Here is a 24421-nt window from a genome sequence, read left to right on the forward strand (position 1 = left end):
GAATTACCAATTCTTTGTCGTTAAACGATATTACCCCACCCCCTCCATCTTACAAATTTCATTGGGAGACGCTCTAAATTTCATCATGGCCTAATTCTTCAGTCGTCAATCCCAATTTCAGGTCTCAATATCAACTTTGAACACAAAATCAACATTTTCAACTCAATTTTCCATTTCTCAAAAGCTAAATTCATGCAAATTATTTTTACAAAATCAACACCCCAAAAATATCACCAACAACAGCTCCCTAATTTCTAAATTTTTCATTATATGGCCCCAATTTTCAAGACTCGGGATTGACTATGGATCAAAAATTAATAAATTCTCAACTCAACTTGGCTTATTCATCAAAGCACATAATTTCAAGCAAATCATTCTTTCATATTTGAACGACATCAAAACGCCCGAATTTCATTGGCGAATGTTTCAAAATTTCGTTACCTATTGCTAAACTTTTCATTCTTTGGCCCCAATTTCAAGACTCTGAATTGACTTTGAACACCAAAAGTGAAATTTTCAACTCAATTTTTATCAAAACCTTGTCTCAAGCAAATTATCCTCCATAAATCGCACCAAAAACAAAAAATTTCATCAGTGGAAGTTTTATCCTGTTGCTTCGTAATTGGTTTATTCAATTTTCCATTTTTTTGCCCCTATTCCGATGTTCGAAATTGACCCTTGACACAATATTAACATTCTTAATCTAAACTCCGTTTCGTTTCATTGAAGCCCAATTTCAAGCAAAGTATTTTCTCACATCAAGACGTAAATTTCCTCAGTAAACGTTCCCAATTTCACGACAACACTGTTCATAATTCTTCAGTTCCAATTTCAGAATTCTAAATTGACTTCAAGCATCAGAACAAGCATATTCAATTCAATTTTTAACTTCATCGAAACCAAATTTCAAACAAATTATCCTCCACGAATTTCATCAATAAATTCTTCAAATTTTGTCGCTCTGTAATACTTGGCTGAATTTTTTCATTTTTTCGCTCCAATTTCAATGCTCCAAATCTCATTATTGCTCAATTTTTCAATTTTTCGGCCCCAATTTCCAAATTTAAAACTGATTTTTTACAAAAAAAAAAAAAAAAAAAAAACAAAAAAACGAAGCAACATTTAATTTCAAGCAAATTGAACTCTTTTGCCATCAAAATCCTAAAATTTCATCAAAAGGTGCACCTAATTTTGTTTTTATGATTTTTAAATCGTTGGTCTCAGTTTCCAGATTCAAAATTGACTCTGAACACAGATTAGTATTTTCAGCTTAATTTTTAACACCTTCAAAACCTAATTTCGAGAAAATCCTCCTTAAATGAAATTAAAGCCTCTTACCCTGTCTAATTTTTCACTCTTTGGGCCCAATTTCAAGTTTAAAAATTAAAATTTCATTGTTACTAATTTTTCCAATTTTTTATCCCAGTTTCAAGATTTAAAAGTAATTTTTTACAAAAAAAAAAAAAAAAACTAGCAACATTTTTAAACACAATTTTCAATTTTATCAAAACCTGATTTCAAGCAAATTGGAATCCTCGAATTTCATCAAAAGGTGCACCCAATTTTGTTTGTATGTATGATTTCAGGAAAATTGGCCAAAAATACATGAAAATGCTTGAAAACTTGTTAAAAATGATGTGAAAACTTATTGAAAAACAGCTCAAAAATCATTGAAAAATCATGAAATTCAGTCAAATTGGCCAAAATGCATGAAAAACGCCTGAAAACTACAAATATTTCAAATTATCATTTTGGAGCACTCTTTCATAAATTCAATTGTGAATATGGATCATTTTGTAGGATGCTTGACGCGTATAAAGAGACCAAGAAGTGAATATTCATGTTTTTGATCATTTTTGACCTTGAGCTAATTGTAAGCACATTTCAAGGGACCTTCAAAGTTACCCCAAACGCTGGGTAACTTTGAAGGGCATTTCTTTTGGCTCTTGCGCTTGACACGAAAAAGGTAGGCAACTTCTGTAACCGCCAAAACCTCTAAACATGAAAAATTCTGAAAAATCCTTCAATGTTACCCCATTTTACGGTAGCTCAATTTCATGTCATCAAAGTACAGATATTTAAATGACATCATTATCAGTATCAGAACGTCTTGCCCCACAAAAATCATCTTGCCCCCACCACGGGGCAAGATGATGAATTTGTGGCTGTTTGAATCATGGAGGCAAGATGATTTTTGGAATTTTTTCAAAAAATTAATTTGTGTCTCTTTAAACCACGGGGTCAAGATGATCTTTTTGGACTTTTTTCTAAAAATTAATGTGTGTCTTTTTAGACCATGGGGCAAGATGATTTTTTGGAACTTTTTTTCTAAAAATTAATTTTTGCTTTTTGAACCAATGGGGCAAGATGATTTTTTGGAACTTTCTTCTAAAAATTAATTTGTGTCTTTTTGGGAGGGTAATTTGGTCATTTATGTGAATGCCAGGGTTCATCAAAGCTTAACCATAACATCTTGCCCCCCTCTACTCTTCATTATTTAGGTATTATAGGAGGCAGAAAGAAGTGTGGAGTGAAGGAAGCTGTTTGAGGATACAGTTCAAATGTTCTGGAATGTCATCAGGAATTAGGAGATGATTCATTTACTCGCTGAAGGAATTGTTTTGAAATGTCACCAGCAAGGTTATCAGGGGACTTCACTCAAAGATAACATTATCAGAAAGAGAAGTTATTTAGGCAACACAGAAGGCAGAAAGAAGTGAGGAATGGAAGATGCTGTTTGAGAAGATGGTTCAGATGATGTTCTAGAATAACAACATAGATACCATCATCATAAGAAAGAGAAGATTTCTGTAGCACGTACCAATGCTCATCCCATCACATGAAGGATGGAGGTACGCAAGATGTTCATTGATACGAGATAATGTACCAACAACAACCAGATGCTTAACACCGGCAGCTAAATATAAAAAAATAATTGGCTAGAAAGGGTTAAAAGGAGGCGTGTCAGTCAACACCAGTAGCCATTACGTGCGCTATATACGAGGATGAGTAGGTACACTACAACAGCAGCCAAGTATAGGTAGACAAGGAAGTGAGTAGCAGAGAAACCTGAAGTGTAACCCAGTAGCATCCGGATAATTTCACCATTACTGTAGACTGAGCTATGGAAGTAATAATACGAACCAGCGCGCAACAACAGTTGTATAAATGCAGAGTGAGAGAGAGATACCTAGCAAGAAGGGAAAAAACATACCGAGCTACTGTTGGCTGTGTACCTCTCTTACCACTTCACACACACCGAGCCAAGTACTATGCTGCGGTAGGCAAGCATATTATTCTTAACACGATGGTGCTCATGTAAACCTCTCTCACTCTCACTCTCTCTCTGTATAGAACTGGCGTGTTTGGTTGGGCCTTGGCACTTGGCAGTGCCAGATAAGCGGCGTGGTTTAATGATGATAATACAGTAGCTGGTTAAGTGACCGAGCCAAGAGCAGCGAATGGTACTGTATAGACTCGTTTCCCACCTTGGAATAATAAATACCTATGCTCGAGCTCGAGAAGCGTATACAATGAAGCGTAATGTGGTTGGTACATTGGCACGAATAGTAAATGGTCTCTTGTTTTCCTCACTTGATCTTGGTACACAGTGATGAAGTGGTTTCGTGATGCGAGCTTAACTCTTCATGTCTATCTACTTACAGCTTACTCAATTCACGTGGTCGTTATGTCTCTAGTGTTGACTGAATGGGTTAAGATGACTTATGAGATGGTGTCATACGCGATGCCGCCGCTGTAATTCTGTATAGTATAAGAGCACGAAGATAAAGGTGGATTAGAGACTGTGTTTTGGTGTTGATTTATGGTCTTAGAGAGATAATTGTGTGAAAAGTTCGTAATTGGGTCATCGTATGGTGTTGTTTTTTGAGTTCAATGACCTCTATTTTGTGCTTAGTTTCATCGATGGTTTATATTAGAGACAACCTGGACAATCAGAGAAAATTCAAGTTCCTTTGGTTTGTTTGATTCCGGAATTTGGGTTTTTGATATTTCAAGTTTTTGTTTTTGAAATTAAGTCTCAGATGGTTTTTATCAAAAAACATCATTGGTTGCTTATTTATTGAAGTATTGAAACTTGATTTCTGAAGGACCCAAAAATTCAATAATTTGTGTTGGACCCAGTTTTTTACCTTAACTCGTGCTGAAATTACTTGCTTCAAATTTGGTTTTCAAAATTGGGTCCTATCAAGGTGATATTGAAAGTAATTTTTTATGAATTCTTCCTCCGGATTGAATGAAAAATTCATAAATTCAATTTGCAGATAAGTCTGCTCACCCATTTGTAAAGAGTTCCAGAGAAGACTCGAAACCTGAGAGTACGACCCCCTCCCCCTTGAAATTTAAGCCAAATATCGTTTGTGTTGTCCCGCGTTGATTTTTAATTTAAATTCAACTTTTAGATACAAGTCCCCCTGGGCCCCACAATAATGCTCAAAATTTTGAAAAATTCCGTTTTTGATGTTGCTTATTTTGAATTTCGACTTAATTTTTGGAATGGGCCTCACTATAGGTCACAATTTTCGAACAATTTGAAATGTTTTTACAATTTCGACGTAATTGAACCCTGTAGGCCTCACAATAAGACTCACAAACGCCTCAAATTTCAAAAAAAAAAAATTGAAAAATTTGTGACTAGATACATATTTTTTTTTTAGATTTTCGGTGTTGCTGATTTCGAATTTCAATCAACTTTCTGGACACCAAGTACCAACTCACAGGCCCTACAATAGAGCTGAAAATAGATCTCACAATTGGCCTCAGAATGAGCCCCTTATTCGGCCTCAAAATAGGCCTCTTATTGTTGGCCCCAAATTTCGAAAAATTTGGAAAATTCGAGTGATCTGTGATTTGTTGGATTTTTTATGGTGCCGATTTAGAATTTTCGACCCAATTGAACCCCTCAGTCCCCACAACCTAAAATAGAGTCCTAAATTGGAAAAAAACATGTATATAAAAATGTGGTTTTAGCTTTACTGGTTCTGAATTTCTACCTGGTTTTTGGATATGAAGTTATGAACCCTCCAGGTCCCACAGTAAGCTTTACAGTAGGATCCTGATTGTCTCTGGGCTTCACAATAAGCCTTAAACAGGCTCCAAATTTCAAAAAACTGAACAGTATGTGTGATATATTTCGACTTATTTTGGATGCGACTGATGCGAGCCCCCTTGGCCCCAGGATGAGCCTCACAATAGGCCCCGAATCTCAAAAAAGGTGAAATTTTGTGTGACCTGTTGTTTGTTGGTTTTTTTGGTGATGTTGATTTCGAATTCCTGCTCGCTTTTTTGGAAAGGACCCCCTCCTCCAGGCTCTGCAATATGCCTTCCAGTAGGCCCAAACTTCAAAAATTTGAAATATTCGTGTGACCTATGGTTTGTTAGTGTTTCGGTGGTGCTGATTTCGAATTTCGACTCAATTTTTAGATAAGAACCCAATGGGCCTCACAATGGGTCTCGCAATAGCCTCAAATTTCAAAAAAAGTTGAAAATTCATGTGACCTGTGGTTTGCTGGGTTTTCGTTGATGCTGATTTCGAATTTTGGCTCAATTTTTAGATACGAACCCCCTGGGCCTCACAATGGGCCTTACAATTGATTTAAAATTTCAGAAAAACTTGAAAATTTGTGTCACCTATGTTTTTTTGGGTTTTTGTTGGTGATGATTCAGAATTTTGACTCAATTTTTAGAGGCGAACCCCTGGGTCTCACAAGGGGTCTCACAATTCACCTCAAATTTCAAAAAAAAATTGAAAACTTGTGTGACCTATGTTTTTACGGGCTTTTGTTAGTGATGATTTGAATTTTGACTCAATTTTTTAGATAAGAAACCTCTTGGGCCTCACAATGGGTCTCACAATTGACCTCAAATATCTAAAAAAAGTTGAAAATTTGTGTGACATTTGAAAATTCGTGTGACCTATGTTTTTTCTGGTTTTTGTTGGTGATGATTCTGAGTTTCGACTCAATTTTTAGATAAGAAACCCCCCTGGGCCTCACAACGGGTCTCACAATTGACCTCAAATTTCTGGGGAAAATCTTGAAAATTTGTGTGACATATGGTTTGCTAGGTTTTCGGTGATGCTGATTTCGAATCTAGTTCCAATTTTTGGGTGCGAACTTCTGGACCTCACAGTGGGTCTCACAATGGGTCTCACAATTCACCTCAAATTTCTAAAAAGCTTGAAAATTTGTGTGACCTATGTTTTTTGGGGTTTTTGTTGCTAATGTTTCTGAATTTTGACTCAATTTCTTAGATAAGAAACCACCCTGGGCCTCACAATGGGTCTCACAATTGACCTCAAATACCTAAAAAAAATTTGAAAATTTGTGTGACATATGGTTTTCTAGGTTTTTGGTGATGCTGATTTCGAATCTCGTTCTAATTTTTGGATACGGACCCCCTGGGCCCCACAACGGGTCTCACAATTGACCTAAAATTTCTAAAAAACTTGAAAATTTGTGTGACTCATTTTTTTTGGGGGTTTTGTTGGTAATGTTTCTGAATTTTGACTCAATTTTTTAGATAAGAAACCCCCCTGGGCCTCACAATGGGTCTCACAGTCACAATTGACCTCAAATACATAAACAAAAATTGAAAATTTGTGTGACGTATGGTTTGCTAGGATTTCGGTGATGCTGATTTCGAATCTCGTTCTAATTTTTAGATACGGACCCCCCTGGGTCTCACAATGGGTCCCACAATTGACCTAAAATTTCTAAAAAAAACTTGAAAATTTGTGTGACCTATATTTTTTTTGGGTTTTTGTTGATGATGATTCTGAATTTTGACTCAATTGTCAGATAAGAACCCCCTGGGCCTCACAATGGGTCTCACAGTCACAATTGACCTCAAATTTCTAAAAAAAAGTGGAAAATTTGTGTGACATATGGTTTGCTAGGTTTTCGGTGTTGCTGATTTCAAATTTTGACTCAATTTTCAGATACGAACCCACTTGAACCCCTTGGGCCTCACAATGGGCCTCACAATTGATCTAAAATTTCTAAAAAATTAAAAAATTTGTGTGACCTATGGTTTTTTGGGTTTTTAGTGATACTGATTCTGAATTTCGACTTAATTTTTGGATACGACCCCCCTGGGCCTCACAATGGGTCTCACAATTGACCTCAAATTTAAAAAAATTAAAAATTTGTGTAACCCATGGTTTTCTGGATTTTTGGTGTTAGTGATTTCGAATTTTGACTCCATTTTCGAATTTCGACTTTGTTTTTGGATTCCAGCTCCTTGAGGCCCACAATAAGCCCCTAAATTTCAAAAATACGAAAAATTCGTGCGACCTATGGTTTTCTAGCGTTTTTATGTTGCTGATTTCGAATTTCTGCTCTATTTTTCGATTAGAGCTGACTGAGCTTCAAACCAGTCCCTATACTTCAAAAATATCGAACAAACCGCATTTTTAGACCATTGGTTTCACGTTTACAATATTTATTCGACCATTCTCGCACGTGAATTAAATCTCAGAATGAGTTGGTTGAACATTATCAAGATACGGATCGCACATTTCCATCGCAACCGACGAGAATTCACTTTTCGGTATAATTTCGTAATATAAAAATAGCGTCATCGCGCCACCGCGCATAGCTTACCTTAGCGCCGCGTTCCTAATCTAACGATGCTGTTTAATATTCGTTGATGACCACTTAGCTCGTTGAACTTTACCGGGTTTCGACTTGTAAGGATACTGGTGCGTGTATTGGTGCGTCTGTGTGCATATATGTAAATCTCGGTACGAAGAACCAGTTTGAATACTGTACGTCGTACGAAGACGCGAACAGAAGCGAAAAGTGATCTCGTATGTGTACTTGACTCTGACGAGGCACGAGGAGAATTACATTACAATGAGGAGGGCTTTTTAAAACTGAAAGATGGACGTTATACCTATTATTGGATTGGATCTACTAAAGGGTTGATAGATTCCAAGAAATGAGAAACTATTCGACTTTTTATTAGTTTAATTTGAGGCGATTCGCAGACTCGAGAAACGATTACCTCGTTACAGTGTAAGCGGTCAGCGATTGTAAAAGAATAAATGTGAATGATTCATTGTGTATTAGCTCTGAGAATAGACCGTGCATGTTGGCGGCGATCTTTTATATACAAACAAGGTTTCAGCGGGTCTCTCATTATTGCACCAGCCAACGTGTGCAAACAAATTACCTATACATTGTAAATCGATGTGTTAGTTGCTCGATGATGGTAATTATACTGCTATAGAAAGACTCATTCAGCATGAAGAGAGGCGCGAAAGGTGGCCTTTAAAAAAAAAAACCTAAAACGAAAAGTGGTCGATTTAACGAGAGAATAGAATGCCGCTGATTCTCTTTACCTACTCATCGCGTCAAGTAGATTACCGCGCATGGCGGCGGCGTTAACGTTATAAAAATAAATAAATAAAAAAATTATAGCGCATGAGGCGGCTATACAAGTAGATATATATTGTACATTCGAGAGCGTTGAAACTAGGCGCAGGATTATTTGTTAATTACTTTATTATGTGAACGGTGGTGTCGTAAAATGAAGAAAAAAAAAGTGTAAAATACCTGCCCAGGTATACAACGTATACAGAGAGAGGCGCAGTCATAAGCACTGCAGCCATATAGCCAAAGCCAATCCGTGAGAAACGAGTTTTTCCAAGTTGACTGGCGTTATTGCTGCTCGCTGATTAAATATAGACTCGATCGTGATAGATAGATCACACACACGCAGACATCCGAGTGTAAAATAGGTTACCTATCATCGATTTGTCGGCGTGGCACAGGCAGAGGTCGCTACCTATAAACGCACGTACTAAAATTAGAAGTGTTTTTTTTTCTTTTTGGGTTCGTTTTGGTTTTCTTCATCTTCGTCGTCTTCTTTAATGTAGATCACGACGACGACTACGACGACCATAAGTTGTAAAAATCGTCGTAAAATACAAGACCAAAGAGAGAAAAAAAAGGTGTAATTGGCGAATACCCCCCCCCCCTCCTTGGTCTTCTATACTCTTGCGAGCGGCGCGCGAGCGAATGTTTTTTTAAATTGATTTCGTGCTGCTCGGTCCGCGGGCGGCAGCTGATCATAGACTCGATGATCGTAAAAAATTTCCATTCTACGTCTCTTTTTCTGTGTATGCATGGTGTCGGCCGAATTGACGATCGATGGCGGTATTACGATTGGGAGATACTGTGCGCTGGACATTTAGTCGTGTTGGACTGCTAAAAATTGAAGGGCTGGAGGAGGAGAGTGGAAAGGAACGGAAAGCAGGCGGTTTTAATTCTTTGATGTGATGCTCAAGAAGAAAAAAAGGGTACCAGGGTCGAGATACTTTGACCTTTTCACTAGCCTCTGTTTCGTCATAGACCAGGAGGTGAGGTGAGAGGGAGGAGGTGGGGTTTCTGGGGGGTTTATTGGACGATTGTTGATGGCGAATGTTGAGAGTTGTGAGTACGCGAATATAAGAAAGCCAGGAAAGTCATATTTGATGGAATTCTCTCTCTCTCGCTCTCTTGCTGTAATTATGATTTCTGCTGGAATCCCTTCTTTTTTTAAAATGCTGATGGTTGTGATTTTGCCATCTGGCTGTGATAGGAATGAGGAAACCGGTATTTTCGAATGTAAATTATAAAGTTGCTCGTCTCGGAATGGAATGGCAAGTGGTGTATATTTTGACGATGACGAGTAAATTACTTAATTTATACTTCCGAGAAATTACGATTTCGGTAGCTAAACTATTTATAGTGAGGTTGCGAAATTATGCAGGTGTGTAAAAAAAATCATCATCATATTTATTTACTGATTTAACGACGCTAATCGCTGCTGCTGCTGATGAGGAAGTGAATCATATTGGATGTGAATCATGTGACTAACATGAGGGTGACTGTATTGGTTTTTAGGTGGTGATTGAGAATGTTCAGAATGAACGTTTTGATTCAGGGTTTCGGATAAAAGAATGAAATTTTTAGTTTTCAGATCATTTTTGATTCTGTAGTTAATTTGATATTTTGAAAATGTCAAGAATAGAAGGGTGTGGGTTTCAATCAAATTCCGCAGTTAAATCTGGAAAAGAAATGCACTTTTGATTCAATTCATCTGGTCAGAAATTTTTTGAATGTGTGAAATTATGATTGTGAATTTTTCGAACAATTTGCCCTTAGATTTGTGTAATCCTAATTTAGAATGGTTTTGATGAGAGAACTAGAAAGAAATTTGTTTTGAAGACCCATTTTTTTTTTTCAAATTCAAAATGTTCTTATATTTTCCTTGTCTGAGCTTGATCAACAAATTCTCGAATAATTTTGAAAACTCTTACATTGGTGAGGTGTAATATGAAGTAGAGGAAGGGGAGAGGCTCCCCTTGAAAGCCTGAATTTTTAGGTCAACGATTTTTAGATGCCCTGAGGATTCTATGTATACTTATCAGAAGTTCGAAAAATAAACAATTCAACAAAATTGAGAGATTTATCATTTTCGCTCAAAATATTTTAAAAAGAAAACATCGTGAAAAAAATCATCACACTCAGCTGATGAAAAATTTTCAAATTTTATACAATTTTGATCCTCTTGATATTTTTTGTTGAATTTTCAGTTCTGCTCAAAATCGATTTTTTTTTTTTTTGGTAGAAATTGAAAATGTTTGAACTTTTTATCACGAACGAATTGATTAAAGTTTAATTAAGTATTGCAACTTCAGTCCAAAATATTTTGGAATCAGATCTCAATTTCACCAAAAAATCTCTTTTTTTAAAATAAAACAAATTTTTATCCTTTTCCATTTTTATTTTTTGAAGAGCACGATTTTGTGACGAAAAATTTGTTTTTCGATTTAAAAAAAAAAAAATGTTTCTTCAGAAAAGTCAATTTTTTTGAGAAAAACCAGAATTCCTACAAATAAATTGAAGAGCAACAAAAGTAGATACGTTATAAAACTAAAATTTTCGAGCAAAGATTAAAAAACCATTGAAAATACATTGACGAGAGAACTGGCAAAAAATTTTCTAACCAGACAAAGTTGAATCGAAAGAGCCAGCCAAAATACATCACCAGCCAAAAATTCAGCTTCTGAAGTTCATTTTTTGATTTTTGGTGAATTATTGAAAATCAAGTTCGGACCAAAAATGAGAAAAAAAATCAAAATTTCTTCTACTTGATCTAGAGAGCTGAAATTTGGTATTTGACGTATTTTCGAACCCTCGCACGAATCGATTGGAATTGGGTTTGAACTATTTTTGAGCAGTTCTAGAGCCTCAGTCACATTTTTTTGAAAGTTGGAATTTCTGTAAAATTTTACCCAACGAGTCTGGAAAGCTGAAATTCAAGTTGTACCCCAATTTCAATACGATGAAGTCTATTGAAGATGGATTCAAACCATTCTAAAGCCTTCAGTCATACTTAAAAAATTCCAGATTTCTTAAAAATTACATAAAAAACCGTCCACATTAACTTCAGCACATATTTGAACGCATTTGCTGCTCATTAGCGACCCATTTTGGTAAAATTTCTGATTTTTTTTTTTTGTAATTTTTGGGCTAAATTTGATCTCAAATGAATTCTTTATCACAAACGAATTGATTGACGTTTAATTACTACAACTTCAGCCCAAAATATTTTGAAATCAGATCACAATTCCACCAAAAAAAACAATAAATTTTTCTCTTTTTTTGAAAAAAAAATAACAAATTTCTTTCCTTATCCTTTTTCTCTTTTTTTAAAAAACTTTTTCACCAGAAAAGTTAATTTTTCGAGAAAACCCAGAAATCTTACAGAAAAATTGAAGACGAACAAAAGTACATTAAAAAACGTAAAATTTTCGAGCAAAGATCGAAAAACCTTTGAAGAGAAATTGATGAGAGAAGTAGTCTATTCCAACTGGCAGAAAATTTTCTCAGTAGACAAAGCTGAATCGAAAGAGCCCGCCAAAATACATCACCAGTCAAAAATTCAGCTGCTGAAGCGCATTTTTTGATTTTTGATGAATTTTTAAAAATCAAATTTGGTCTAAAAATGAGAAAAAAATCAAAATTTCTCCCAACTTTGATCTAGAGAACTGAAATTTGGCATTTTCCTTATTTTCGAACTCCCCAATCGATTGGAAACGGTTTTGAACAATTTTTTTTTAGCAATTCTAGAGGCTTTTGGCACATTTTTTTGAAAGTTGTAATTTTTGTAAAATTTTACCCAACGATTCTAGAAACTAGAAAGCTGAAATTCAAGTTGTGCCCCAATTTCAATACGACGATCGAGTCTATTGGAGATGGTTTCGAGCCATTCTGGACCCTTCAAGTCATATTTCAAAAATTCCAGATTTCCAAAAAATGTCATAAAAAACCGTCCACATCAACTTCAGCACGTATTTGAACGCAATTGGTGATCGTTAACGACCCATTTTGATCGAATTTTTGATTTTTTTGCCATTTTTGGGCTAGAGTTGATCTCAAAAATTCACCAAAAATAAAAAATTTGCGCTATAAAGCATAAAATTTCTAATCGTGATGTGATTTTTCATACTCTTTTGGTTCAGCTTTGTTGGGTTCAAGCATTTTTCTGACATTGGAATTGCTCTTTTTTAAAGCTGAGGGATGGGGCACACATTTTTGGCTCTCCTGGGGTACAAAATTTGAATCTAATTTTTGATTTTTGAAAATTCGAACCATTTAATTTCAAATTCTTTTTAATTAGCTCACAAATCGATTATTTCAGCTTTTTTGGTTGTTTTTTTTTGGTAAGGTTAGAAAAAACTGGGAAAGGAAGGGAAGGGGATGGAAGGGGAGGGGTGAAGAGAAGGGAAATTTGGAAAATCGTTGAAAAACGTTGGTAAAAAAGGATCAAAATTTTGCATTCCTGTTGAAGATTTGACACTTTATATTCCTGTATTTGTGACGAAATATTGTTCAAATTTTTAAAAATCTCAGCCTCATTGGTCTCCAGATCTTTTCAAAAATTTATGCCACTTTTCGATTTCAAATTCGGTATACAGATTTATGAAATGCCCATTCCCCCTCCCCTCCTCCAAAAAATGTGAAAATTGGTTTCTCGCCTGTTTACATACTTAAACGAAATTGTTTTGATTTTTTTGTGGGGTGGGGGAGAGGGGGAGGGGAAGTTGATTTGCATTGAATTTCTCTAGATGCCAAAAAGTGACACGAAAACCACGAATTTTTCAAGCCAAACCTGCAAATAATCAACTTCCTGATCAATTTCGACTCTTTCGGGGAAAATTCAAAAAAAGTGGAAAAAATGAATAATGAGCTGGTTATATGATACAATTTGAGGGGGGGGGGAGGTAATTTATGTTCTTCAAAATCAATTAATATCAATTTTTTTTTTAAATAAAAAAATTGTAGGTGTGTTAATAACAATCATTTTTAAATTGAAAATTAACTAAAAATTGAAAATTTCATCAAGACAGTCTAAATTTTGGTTACCAGGGACTTCGAACATCGTCTTTCAAAAACCCCAAGTTTTGTTTAAATCGCTGCCGAGCAGCTCAACTTATTCTATCATTACAACAGTTGAATGCTCTCTGCATGAATTGAGAACTATTGAATTTCCTAATAATTTTTAGCTTTAGATGCGAAGATATTATTGACAAAGTTGGCACAAAGTTTTTTTTGGACTCTAAAATAAACCACTGCATCGATATTTTTCAACACTAAATAAAAGCGAGTTGTGTAGTTGAATGTCAGAGTTGGAGGAGGGGAGGGGGACTTTGGCTCGAAAATCTCTCGAATTACCCATTATTAGTTTTTTGCAAGTTTATTTCATACTCACAATTTTAAATAAGATAATTTATTTTAGAGAATAGTTTTTTCACGATATCAGAACGAAATATCGAACGATTTTCGCCATTTTAATACAACTTTTCGTATTCATTTTTAATGTTTCAGATTCACGGTGAAATCAACCTTACTTACCGTTGCTGTTAAGGAACAAAAAAAAAAATACTCCAATATTTCCGCTACACTATACCAAAAATTGGAAAAGAATCAGCGGTCATATTATTTACCGGCGGCGGCGGGAAGTGAACCGTACCGACGAATTAAAATAGTATTTAATCAGATACGCAGATCAGCGTGTAAAATACTCGATTCGCGCGCCCAAGAAGTGGCCCCTGACTTATAGCGTATTCATATTTATTGGCATTGGTGCGACCAAAGGACCCGCAAAAACAATCAACATGTTCGCGGTAATGCAAGTTGAGACTGACGAAAGGAGGGAATTCAGGAGAAAAATGCGCACGAAGTGCGAGTTCGTCTGCAAATATTGTCAGAGGCGGTTCACCAAACCGTATAATCTGATGATCCACGAACGAACGCACAAAGATGATGTCACATTCACGTGCGAAGTTTGCGGTAAAACGTTCAAACGTCAAGATAATCTCAAACAACACAGGTAATGAAGGATGGTTTTTTTTCTCTGTTTTATTCTTTATTTATTCTATCTATGTATATTTTTTACCAATTTTTTTCACCAATTTTTGAACGAAACGGACACGTTTCGAGTTCGGTGTACGATGATATGAGATATACCTAACTGTTGTTTGACGTCCAACAAAGACGAAGACGATAGATCTTCAGATCTTGTGTCAATGTCAAGGTGGTTGCATAAGCTACCTAAAGTAAGGTATCGATCTATCCAAATTCTCAATGAATGTTTGGTGAAAGACCTGCCTCATGCCTGTGTAATTATCGACTCGATCGCACCATTTTGCTGGAAAAAATAATATTACATATTTTTAGAGGTTTTTAATCTTTGAAAAAAAATATTTATGATTTCCAAAAACCGGTTCGAAGAGTTTACCATTTGTGAAAAAACGCACGTTTGAAAAAATTCCTCAAAATTGCCCCATATATGGAGTTATAATGTAAACTTTATTATTTATGATGGTTTATGGTGCTGAAGGGGGTAGAGGGGGCTAGAAAGAATAGTGATATGTATACACATTGCCCCCAAATGAACGAAATTATAACCGCGAAGATTTGTTTTACTGCAGAATAGAAGAAAGAGAGAGATAGAGAGAGAAAAAAGCGTACATTTAAACCGGTTCGAAGACGTTGATTTTTTTTCCGCCTTGTCTGTAAGAAATTATATGATTGAAGATTTTTCATGGTGAGTTATATGGGTATTTCGGTACGCTTACCTGTGCCGAAAATTCATTCATAATGATTTTAGTATATATAGAACCGGTTTATAGGTACTCGCTATTTTACCTTGAAAACATTTTGTGAATTATGTTACGATAATTTATGCGGAAAAAATTTCTACCAAAGTTGATGATTTTTTTTTCTTTCATTTTCTGTCTTATATGCTGAAGTTTTCGTATTTCGCGGAGGAGAGATTGAAATTATGGAATTTTTTTTCATTTTTGGTAAGTAATTGGTTGGGGGCGTTTTTTTAATTGAATTTTTTTCTACGAGCGGATATGAGAGATGATCGAACTCATTGGTCATATTTTTTTGAGTTATGACGAATGAGTCACGAGTGATTGTGAGATGGATTGGGAACTGCTTGAGGTGGTTTTGGAATTTTTATTTTTGCTCGGATTCGATTAATTGTTCGTATTGTGAGGATTTTAGGGGGTTTAGAACTGGTTGCTACTGGTTTTACGATCGAATTGAGGTGAATGAGAGAGGAAAAACCGGTAGCGGTTGAATTCAAAATGTTATCGTGGTTCTGTTCTTTGATGAAAGGTTCATACTAGTGAGGAGGAGGAATTGGTTGCGACTGGTTTTGATCGTTGATTTTTTGTTAAGTAGAGATTGTTCTTTCTGTAAAGAATTAAGTACATAAGTAATATTTGAATAATTTAAAATTGGTTCTATTCTACATCATAATCTTAAAAAAAAATCTTGCAAAGTTTATGCTACCGGTTTTATGATGAAATTAATGCAAGCATAATTGAAGGAACCGGTTTTGTGTACCTAATAGAAGTGATTTTTTTTTTTTTTTTGTAATTTGTTATTAGTAACATTGAGTCTAGTTGTAGCTTCGAATTTATTACAATTTACGAGATCATATTTTTAAAAAATGTTTGCAACTGGATGCCTCGAATATCTCAACACGATGTAAGATTACTGTGAAAAAAACCGGTTGCAACCGAAAGTAATTCATTTGAAAAAAATCATCTGACCAAGTGTTACTAATCGAAAGTCAATATTTTACTCGCGATGATTGGTGTGTTGAAGAAAAATGACTATGAGAACCAAATAAGTATGTATTAGGTAGGTAAAGGTATAATGTCCCTAATCAGTTGCAACCGGTTGTTTGAAATTACGTTTGGAATGTTCTCGAGTAAGTATTGTGTATGGAAACCGGGTCATGATGTGGATTTATTCTGATGTGAGGATGGGTATGAAATTATAGGTACATTATTGATTTATTGTGAGTGTTTGAAGATTCTGTCTTAAAAACAAAAAAAAAAAAAAATACAAATTATTAGATAAGTAGATGGGAGAGGAAGTGGAAGATTTTTGAAGAAATTGGCATGAGTGGAAAATTTTTCAAAACACGAGAGTGGAACCAAAATTATCTGCAATTCATAACCTGCTGACTCTTCTCCCCCCCTCCCCCACTTTGAACAAAATTGTAACCACATCGAAAAAATTCAAGGAGAAAAAAAATCAAAATTCTCTAGTGAATTAAACTTTTGTCAAAAATTTGAGAATTCTGCTAAAAATTCAGTATTTTATGTTTCAAAAAAAATCATTATTTGTTTCGTTAATTCAAAAAAATCAGTATTTTTCGTTTCGAGAAATTGGCAGAAATTTACTTACCTTAATTTGTTCAAGAATTTTTACCCTTCAAACTTTTGCTCACAATATCTCAAAAACAAGGTATCTTGAAGAGAAATGAACCATGATCTAAAAATTGTAAACTTTGTGCTTTAATATTTTGTTACTTTTCATTTTTTTCCTTTCCTGAATGAACGCTTGGTTTTTCTTAAAAATTCATTTCTTTTTCCATTTTTCATCCTATAAAGATTCATTTTGGAAAAAATTCTCTGTCACAAAAATTCGTATTTCTTACATTTTTGATTTTGAATCCATTTTGTTAAATGTTGATGAATTCTATGCATTGAAGCAGTAATTTTAATTTTGGATACTTTGATCAATTTGGTTCATCTTTATGCTTGAAATTTTTCAATGTCTTATAAAATGTTGCTTCACGTTTTATCAATTTGTATCTTTTTTTAGATCGGTTTTTATCTCAGTTTTATTAATTCTTCGTTGATTTTAAGGAATTTTATCGATGTTTTATGAATTTTTTACAATAATTGACCAATTTTCACTTTATTTTGAGTAATTTTCATAGAAATTGAGGCCAGTTTATAATGAAGAAATTATGATAAATTCGTGTTTTTTACGTGCTATTTTTTATTTGCCTTTCCACCAGATTATTTTTTCAATTTCTAAACCCTTATTTGAATCAAATTCCCTAATTTTACGAAGGGTTTTGCTACAATTTTGTTACTTTTTGCACAATTTTCAAAACGCCAATTTCACAAAATTTATTCACTTCATCATTTTCTACAATTTTTACATCAACTCTCAGCTGATTTTTGAATTATTTTGGGAAATTTTTAAAGCATTTTGAGCAATTTAAAAAAATTTTTTATTCAATTTTTCTTCATTTTGAAACATTTTCGTGTGAAATTTAAAGATTTTTCTGATGTGGTTTCATAAATTTTTTCAATTTCAATTGTGGCTATTTTATAAAATTTTTCTGTTCATTTTTTTGTGTTTTCAATATTTTTTGTTGCAATTTATGCCTATTTTCAATTTTTGAGCAATTTTTGTGATTGTTTGAGACAATTTTCATTGATAATTTTCGATCATTTTTTGCAACTTGTTTGTATTTTGAGTAATTTTTGAATTTTTTTTTTTATAATTTTCCACTTATTTTCTATTATTTTGTACAACTTTTAAGTACATATTTTGACCAATTATTGTAGCTTTTTGTGAAAATTTCACTAATTTTCATTCATTTTTTGATTATATTTTGCTGTACTTGGATTATAACAATTTTCATTCATTTTCAATAATTTTTTTACAACTTTTTGATGTTTTGAACCATTTTTGCAACTTTCTTGTGGAAATTTCTTTTTTTTTCGAAATATTTGGAGGAATTCTTACCTATTTTCATTTATTTTCTGCTACTTTTTGTGGAACTTTGAACTCATTTTCATTCCTTTTTGAGGGGAATTTCGCGTTATTTTTTTCAACTTTTTAATATTTTGAGCAATTTTTTGGTATTTTGAACTGTTTTTTGGTATTTTTGATTTTTGAGTAATATTTGGAATTTTTCACTACTGTTTTCACTTATTTTCAATTATCTTTCACAAATTTTTGGTATTCTGAGGTATTTTGAGCAATTTTTTGTGGCAATTTTCACTCATTTTTGATCATTTCTTAGGTACAACTTAAAAATTAATTTCTCATACAATTTATTTTAAATTACAATAATATCTGAAAATTTCAAGGCAAAACTCAAAATTTTGAAAGAAACTTACACATAATTTTGACACAACATTTTTCCACGGTGTCTAGCTGTCTATGTACTAAAATCCGGAAAGCTAAATTCGTGCTTCTTTCATGTTTTTTTCATACTCTCATTTGAACAAAATTGATCAACATTCTGCAACAAAATTGATCAACATTTTGTAACAAAATTGATTAACATTTTGTAACAAAATTAATTAACATTTTGTGACAAAATTAATCAACATTACGCAACAACGTTGTTCAACATTACGCAAAAAAGTTGCTCAACATTACTTTACAAAAAAAATTGTTCGTCATTTTACAACACAATTAATAAACATTCTGTAACAAAATTGATCGACATTTTGCAACAAAATTGATCAACATTTTGCCACAAAATTGATCAACCTTTTCCAACAAAATTGATCAACATTTTGCAACAAAATTGATCAACATTTTGCAACAAAATTGATCAACATTTTGCAACAAAATTGATCAACATTTTGTAACAAAATTGATCAACAGTTTGCAACAAAATTGATCAACATTTTGTAACAAAAGTGATCGACATTTTACAACAAAATTGAGTAACATTACGCAACAAAGTTGTTCAACATTTTTGAAACTTTTTGATACATATTTCGAACAATTTCAGCAACTGTTTGGTATTTTGTGACAATTTTTACACATTTTTAATTACATTTTTCGTATCACTTGTTGGTTTATTGTTCAGTTTTCGCAAATTTTTATATATTAAAATGTTCTCATTTTCATTCATTTTTTTTGCATCTTTTCAATAGTTTGAACAATTTTTGTGGCCATTTCGACTTATTTTCATTCATTTCACGCATTTTAAAAAAATTTTTTATATGAGAATTTTGGACCATTTGCTTTTTTTGTATCCTGATATTTAATTTTAATAATTTTTTGAACAAATTTCAATAAATTTTAAACAATAAGTTCATATTTTGTTGTTTTTTGGCATTTTCATAATCTTTCTCGAATTTTCTTTGTAACCAAATTTCAATTGATTTTATCAAAATTTTTTGGTATCTGAAAACAATTTTGGGATACCTATTATGCATCCTTTATAGAATTTTGTAAATTTCTACACGAATTCCAACTAATTTTCCGTCTAAGTTTTTGTGATATTTTGGTACTTTTCAAATAATTTCTAGGTATTTTGTGTGATTTTAAAATAAAAACATTTTGAAAATTTTAGCTCTTGTCGTTTTGGAATATTAATTCAATTGTAGAACATAAAATTGCGCACCAAAATTTGAACTAGAAAACTCGAACGATTTCTCATTTCCTGAGAAGGGAGAGTAGAAGAAAGAGAACGAGTGTGGAGGGGGGGGGTCCGAAGAGAAGTGTCTAACTTAATATTTTGACAAATTATTAGGTTTGGTGTGAAAATGAATATTATTTTGACCTTTCTTCGTCTTCCTCTTCCTGGAACCGTGTTTTCTTCTTTTGTTAGAATAACTTTGGAAATCGATTCGTAAGATCTCCTCAACACGCTTTACCTTCGAGATGAATGAAAGTTTTGTGACCTGGATCGAGCATTTGAATTGAAAAAATGGGCCTGCAAAGCATAATACAAATAAGTATGTAAATAATTGGAGTAGATTCGATACCCTGCTTTGGCCTTATCAAAAATTACGAATTTCTGATTCGTATTCCAGCATGTCAATATACGATGACGTCAAACAACAAAAGGTATTGTAATGTACACCGAAACAATTGTAGTATTATTCTTATTATCTGTCCTAAATTAACATATTATTATTGATACGTAAATTCACAGTGTATATAATTTTGCACGTTCTTTTTACCTTGCCTGACGATTATTTACCTAAATTTTTCAATCTGGAAAGCATCACTTGTAAACTGAATGAGTGAATGCTGTTGGTATAGATTCTTGTATAAATCAGACTTTTAACGATATTTTTAATTTGTAATTTTTCACTCTAAAATTATTGCAAAAAGATAGGTGCAAAATTAACGTACGAGTAATTTATACGAATTGGCCATTGGGCTACACGTCGTTATGGGAAATTTTTTTTCTCTCGATAACGATGATGATGAAAAAAAAAATGATGGAGAGAGAAGTCAGCCCATTATATAGGAATGGAAATCTTTAATTTAGTAATTTTTCTAACACACATGGTATGTTGGTGTGTGTTTGTAGATGTGGGTGGCGGTGAGATCAGATCTTTGCTGCATTGTGTCCTATAGACCTTGTTAATTCTTTGCAACCAGCTCACAATTTTATTGTAAGCATAACCTTTTTAATATTAACTTAATTTTTTTTTTATTAACTTGTACAAATAATCTCGGAGTACGTATAGAAGTAGAGTTGTACTTCGAATAATTCACTATTAGGTGTATTTAACTAATAATTGGTGTCAGGACGCCAGACTGAGGTGCATGATCGCCTCCTAATGCTCTATTTCGCTGTTGAAGCGAGTGGAGATTGGTTTAGGTGACTGGCTGGCGTTCTGGAGGATTATTTTACTGTATTGTGATGGCTGAGGTGGTCAGTTTGCAAGTGAAAGGGTTATAAGAATGGAAGATTGGTGAAAATTGATGACTGTGGTGGTTTTGGGATGAGGCTGACTTGGCTATGGGTGTTTCTTCGAGACAAAAAGATGCTTGCGAATGACTGACTACCTCTGTAGATAATTATACTTACGATATTTCGCTTTTTATTTATATAGTTTGAAGTCGAAACTTGGTAATTGGAAATAATATTCGATCTTTTCATTGTTCTAGGACAATACACAGTCCCAGTTGCAACAGAACCGCTACGTATACGTGGAGATTTTAATAATTATTATTTATAATGTATTGTTTCGCGAGCTTTAAAAAAGTTTCGTTTTTATAAAAAAAAAATCTTCGGAGAAAAAATCGACAAAAAAATCCAAAATTAGGGTGCTTTACTTTTTTTTCTTTCTTTTTTTTAAATTTTCACTTATCCTATAATTTATTATTTTTTTTCCTGTACCATGAAAATGGAGAATTTTCTACGTACTCACTATTTTTTTTCAAGTTTCCTATATTTTTTTTTCTATCGATGTTTCTTATTCGGTGGTTATTATTTTTTTATTTATTAATTTTTTCCCCCTTTTTTTCTCTTTCTCTTTCGTAGTATTTAATTATTTTATTTTTTAATTACGTGGGTAGATAAGAATACGTTGTTGTGTGTGTGAGCGTTTTATTGTTGTTGTAGTGGTGCAATAGCCTATATATATAAATGATGAAATACTATCGTAAGAGCTGCGTTTCTTGACACCGCGGTGTTCGAGGTTACCGGGGGTTAAAATGAAAAAAAATGTTTCGGGGGTTGGGGCTGTTTTTCGTTGATACGAAAAAGCAACGTTAAATGAGCCTATTTAATAAAGGTTTATTCACGATCGGATTATGTACGAGTATACGATCCGCGGGTCAAAAAACGTGGCTGAGTAGACGATGATGATGATGATGATGATGGTGGAGATGATGATGAAGATGATGTTGAGGTAGGCAGGCAAGCAAGCAGGCAAAAAAAAAGGCGAAACAAATGATCCAAAAAAGTTCATTAAAAAATAATTAATTAATTCTAGTCTAATACGTAAGTGGTTAAAAATTATACGTTAAATGTGGTATTATATTTTACGTGCTGTAGAATAATGGAAAATCAAAATACGTTACTTCACTACTACAATTTTTTTATACATTAAGGGTTACTTTACTACTATAGGAGGAGGATACCTGCCTGGGACCTGTAAAAAAAAATTAAAAGGGTGTCCTTCATCCCATTGATGGTTTATTATTTTGTACGTTATAATTTCTCTTATTATGTTTATTTTTATTTTTCTTTCTTTTTTCTTTTTTTTTTTTTTTATTTGTTGTGATTTACGTACCAACGTCGTGTAAATTACTACCTATATAAATTGTATTTGTTGTATTTTTCTTTCTTTTTTTTTTGATTTTTGATTTTGATTTTTTTTCACGAGTAGTTTTTTTTTCTCTATAAGATGGATAGTTTTAGTTCCCCTGATTATTTTTTTTCTTCCTTTAATAATTGTTAAGGTTTAAAATTACGTTGTATATAATAAAGTTAAAGAAAAGTGTCGTGTTTCATTGAGCTGTGTCGAGCTCGTCGTTTGTGGGAAGGTGGGGAGAGGGGGAGAAGAAGAAGATGAGAAGTGAGCTGAATTTGGTGTTCATTTGGTGTTTGAAAATGAGCTCAGCTCGATCAGCATCGTCAGAATATTCGACGAGATAGATCCAAACGATGATTGGTGATGGGAGGAGGAGGAATGGGGAGAAAATGAACTGGAGAATTGCTACATATAAGCTGGGTCATTCCACGTCAATTCAACCAAGAAGTGGTAAGGAGGGGGGGGTTGGCAATTTTTTTGAAATTTTTTCTGTGGAAAGAACTTTTGAAAAGATGACCAATGACGCAAATCTCCACCATCTAGCCCTTTTTTTTCTGAATGAATTGAAAAAATAAACGAATTTTAATTTTCTTGCTTTGAGTGTATAATTCTTATCAACTTTTTTATGAAATAAGTACGTCAGAAAGAGATCAAAATAAGACAATTGAATACATTTAAACTTTTTTTGATCTTTGGAATTGAAAATTGAACTTTTTCAAATTTTGATTTTTCTGTGATGAGTTCTGGAAAAACCTCAAGGGAAGAACTGGAAGAAGTCTCACGAGTCTTCACCAAAATTTGTCGTTTTTAATGAGAAATGAGGAAGAAGGAAGATGGGGGAGGAGGGAGAGGGGGAGAAATCAATTGGAAATTTCATCAAAGTGATATCAGTCCTTTTCTACCTATACGAAATCTTGATACCTGAATCATATTATAATAAAAAAATTGTAAAAAGCCTGGAGCTTGTGTGTAAAACTGACAACCCCTCTCCCTCCCTTCCAATTCAAGAATTCCAAAAGAAAATTCAGAAAGAAAATATTAAACGTGAGAAATTACGCAACAATATTATTGAAATGGAGAAGTGGGTTTGGCATTGCTTTTTTCTGGTGGGGCTCCCCTAGGTGAATTTTGTAACCCCATTATTGGAAAATTAATTGTTCTAGTAATTTTTGAACTTCTAAAAAAATATTTTAATAGCAATTTTGCAAAAATGTTCAAAAATTGACTCTAATAATTCAAATTGTGTACAGAATTTTTTCTAGCTGCCCACACTTGAATTTTTCTGTGGTTTTAAGGATCACTTGAGGTACAATTTCTTTGCAAAACAAACTCTGAAAATCTAACTAATTGGCTCAGTCTGATTCCCTCTGTGTTTTGAGTTCTATACGAGTATCTGTAGCTATGAGTTTGACTCTTTTTTTTTTTTTTTATCGAACTTTGAAAAATCTCAGCATGAGTCAATTCAACGAAATTGGCTCAGATTTTGTATTTTGGGCTTACTTTTGGCATCAGTCGAAAGGAAATTAAAAATGGTACCTGTAAAATTATCCAAAAATCAGTGTTTTAAAGCAATTTTGAACCGAAAATCGGGTTCTTTCGAGTTCCTTAACCTTGGGAAATTCGTTTGTCACATTCCTCGCCCCTTCAAATTGAATGGTTTCATGGAAAATGGACCTTAGTCACTTTTTTTCACTGATTTTTACAATTTCAAAGAGACTTGAGAATTTTGTCTATCGGGAAACATTTTCCAATTTTGTTTTTTTTTCATGCAAGAACACTTCAATATATCACTGAATATGGTGGAGTTGATGAAAAAAAAATTTTTTTTAATATAATTATTCAGAATTGTAAAAATCAGAAAAACAAAAAAATAGACTAAGGCCCTTTTTCCATGGAACTCCTCAATTAAAGGGCTTCTTGGAAAAAGGGCCTTTGTCAATTTTTTGGTGAAATTAATAAAAAAAAATTTTTAATACATTCAAAATTGTAAAACAAAAAAGAAAT

At 33.4% G+C, this 24421-nt stretch overlaps 1 protein-coding gene across 2 annotated transcripts in view; it reads left to right on the plus strand.

The window, feature by feature from the left end:
• The window catches only part of drm (drumstick), a 47703-nt gene extending 25285 nt beyond the window's left edge, over positions 1–22418 (plus strand). The window contains exons 3-5 of one of the 2 annotated variants that reach the window (XR_010558442.1): positions 13899–14403; positions 20683–20767; positions 21267–22418. Coding sequence is in view for 1 of the 2 variants with exons in the window: in XM_065362179.1 (XP_065218251.1) it covers positions 14189–14403; positions 21267–21321 (270 nt within the window). In the remaining variant the exon portion in view is untranslated. The remainder of the gene's footprint in view (positions 1–13898; positions 14404–20682; positions 20768–21266) is intronic. The other variant, XM_065362179.1, reaches the window with a different exon arrangement.
• Positions 22419–24421: the final 2003 nt, after the last annotated feature.

This window comes from Planococcus citri, chromosome 4, assembly GCF_950023065.1.
Source record: "Planococcus citri chromosome 4, ihPlaCitr1.1, whole genome shotgun sequence".
Taxonomy (NCBI): domain Eukaryota; kingdom Metazoa; phylum Arthropoda; class Insecta; order Hemiptera; family Pseudococcidae; genus Planococcus; species Planococcus citri.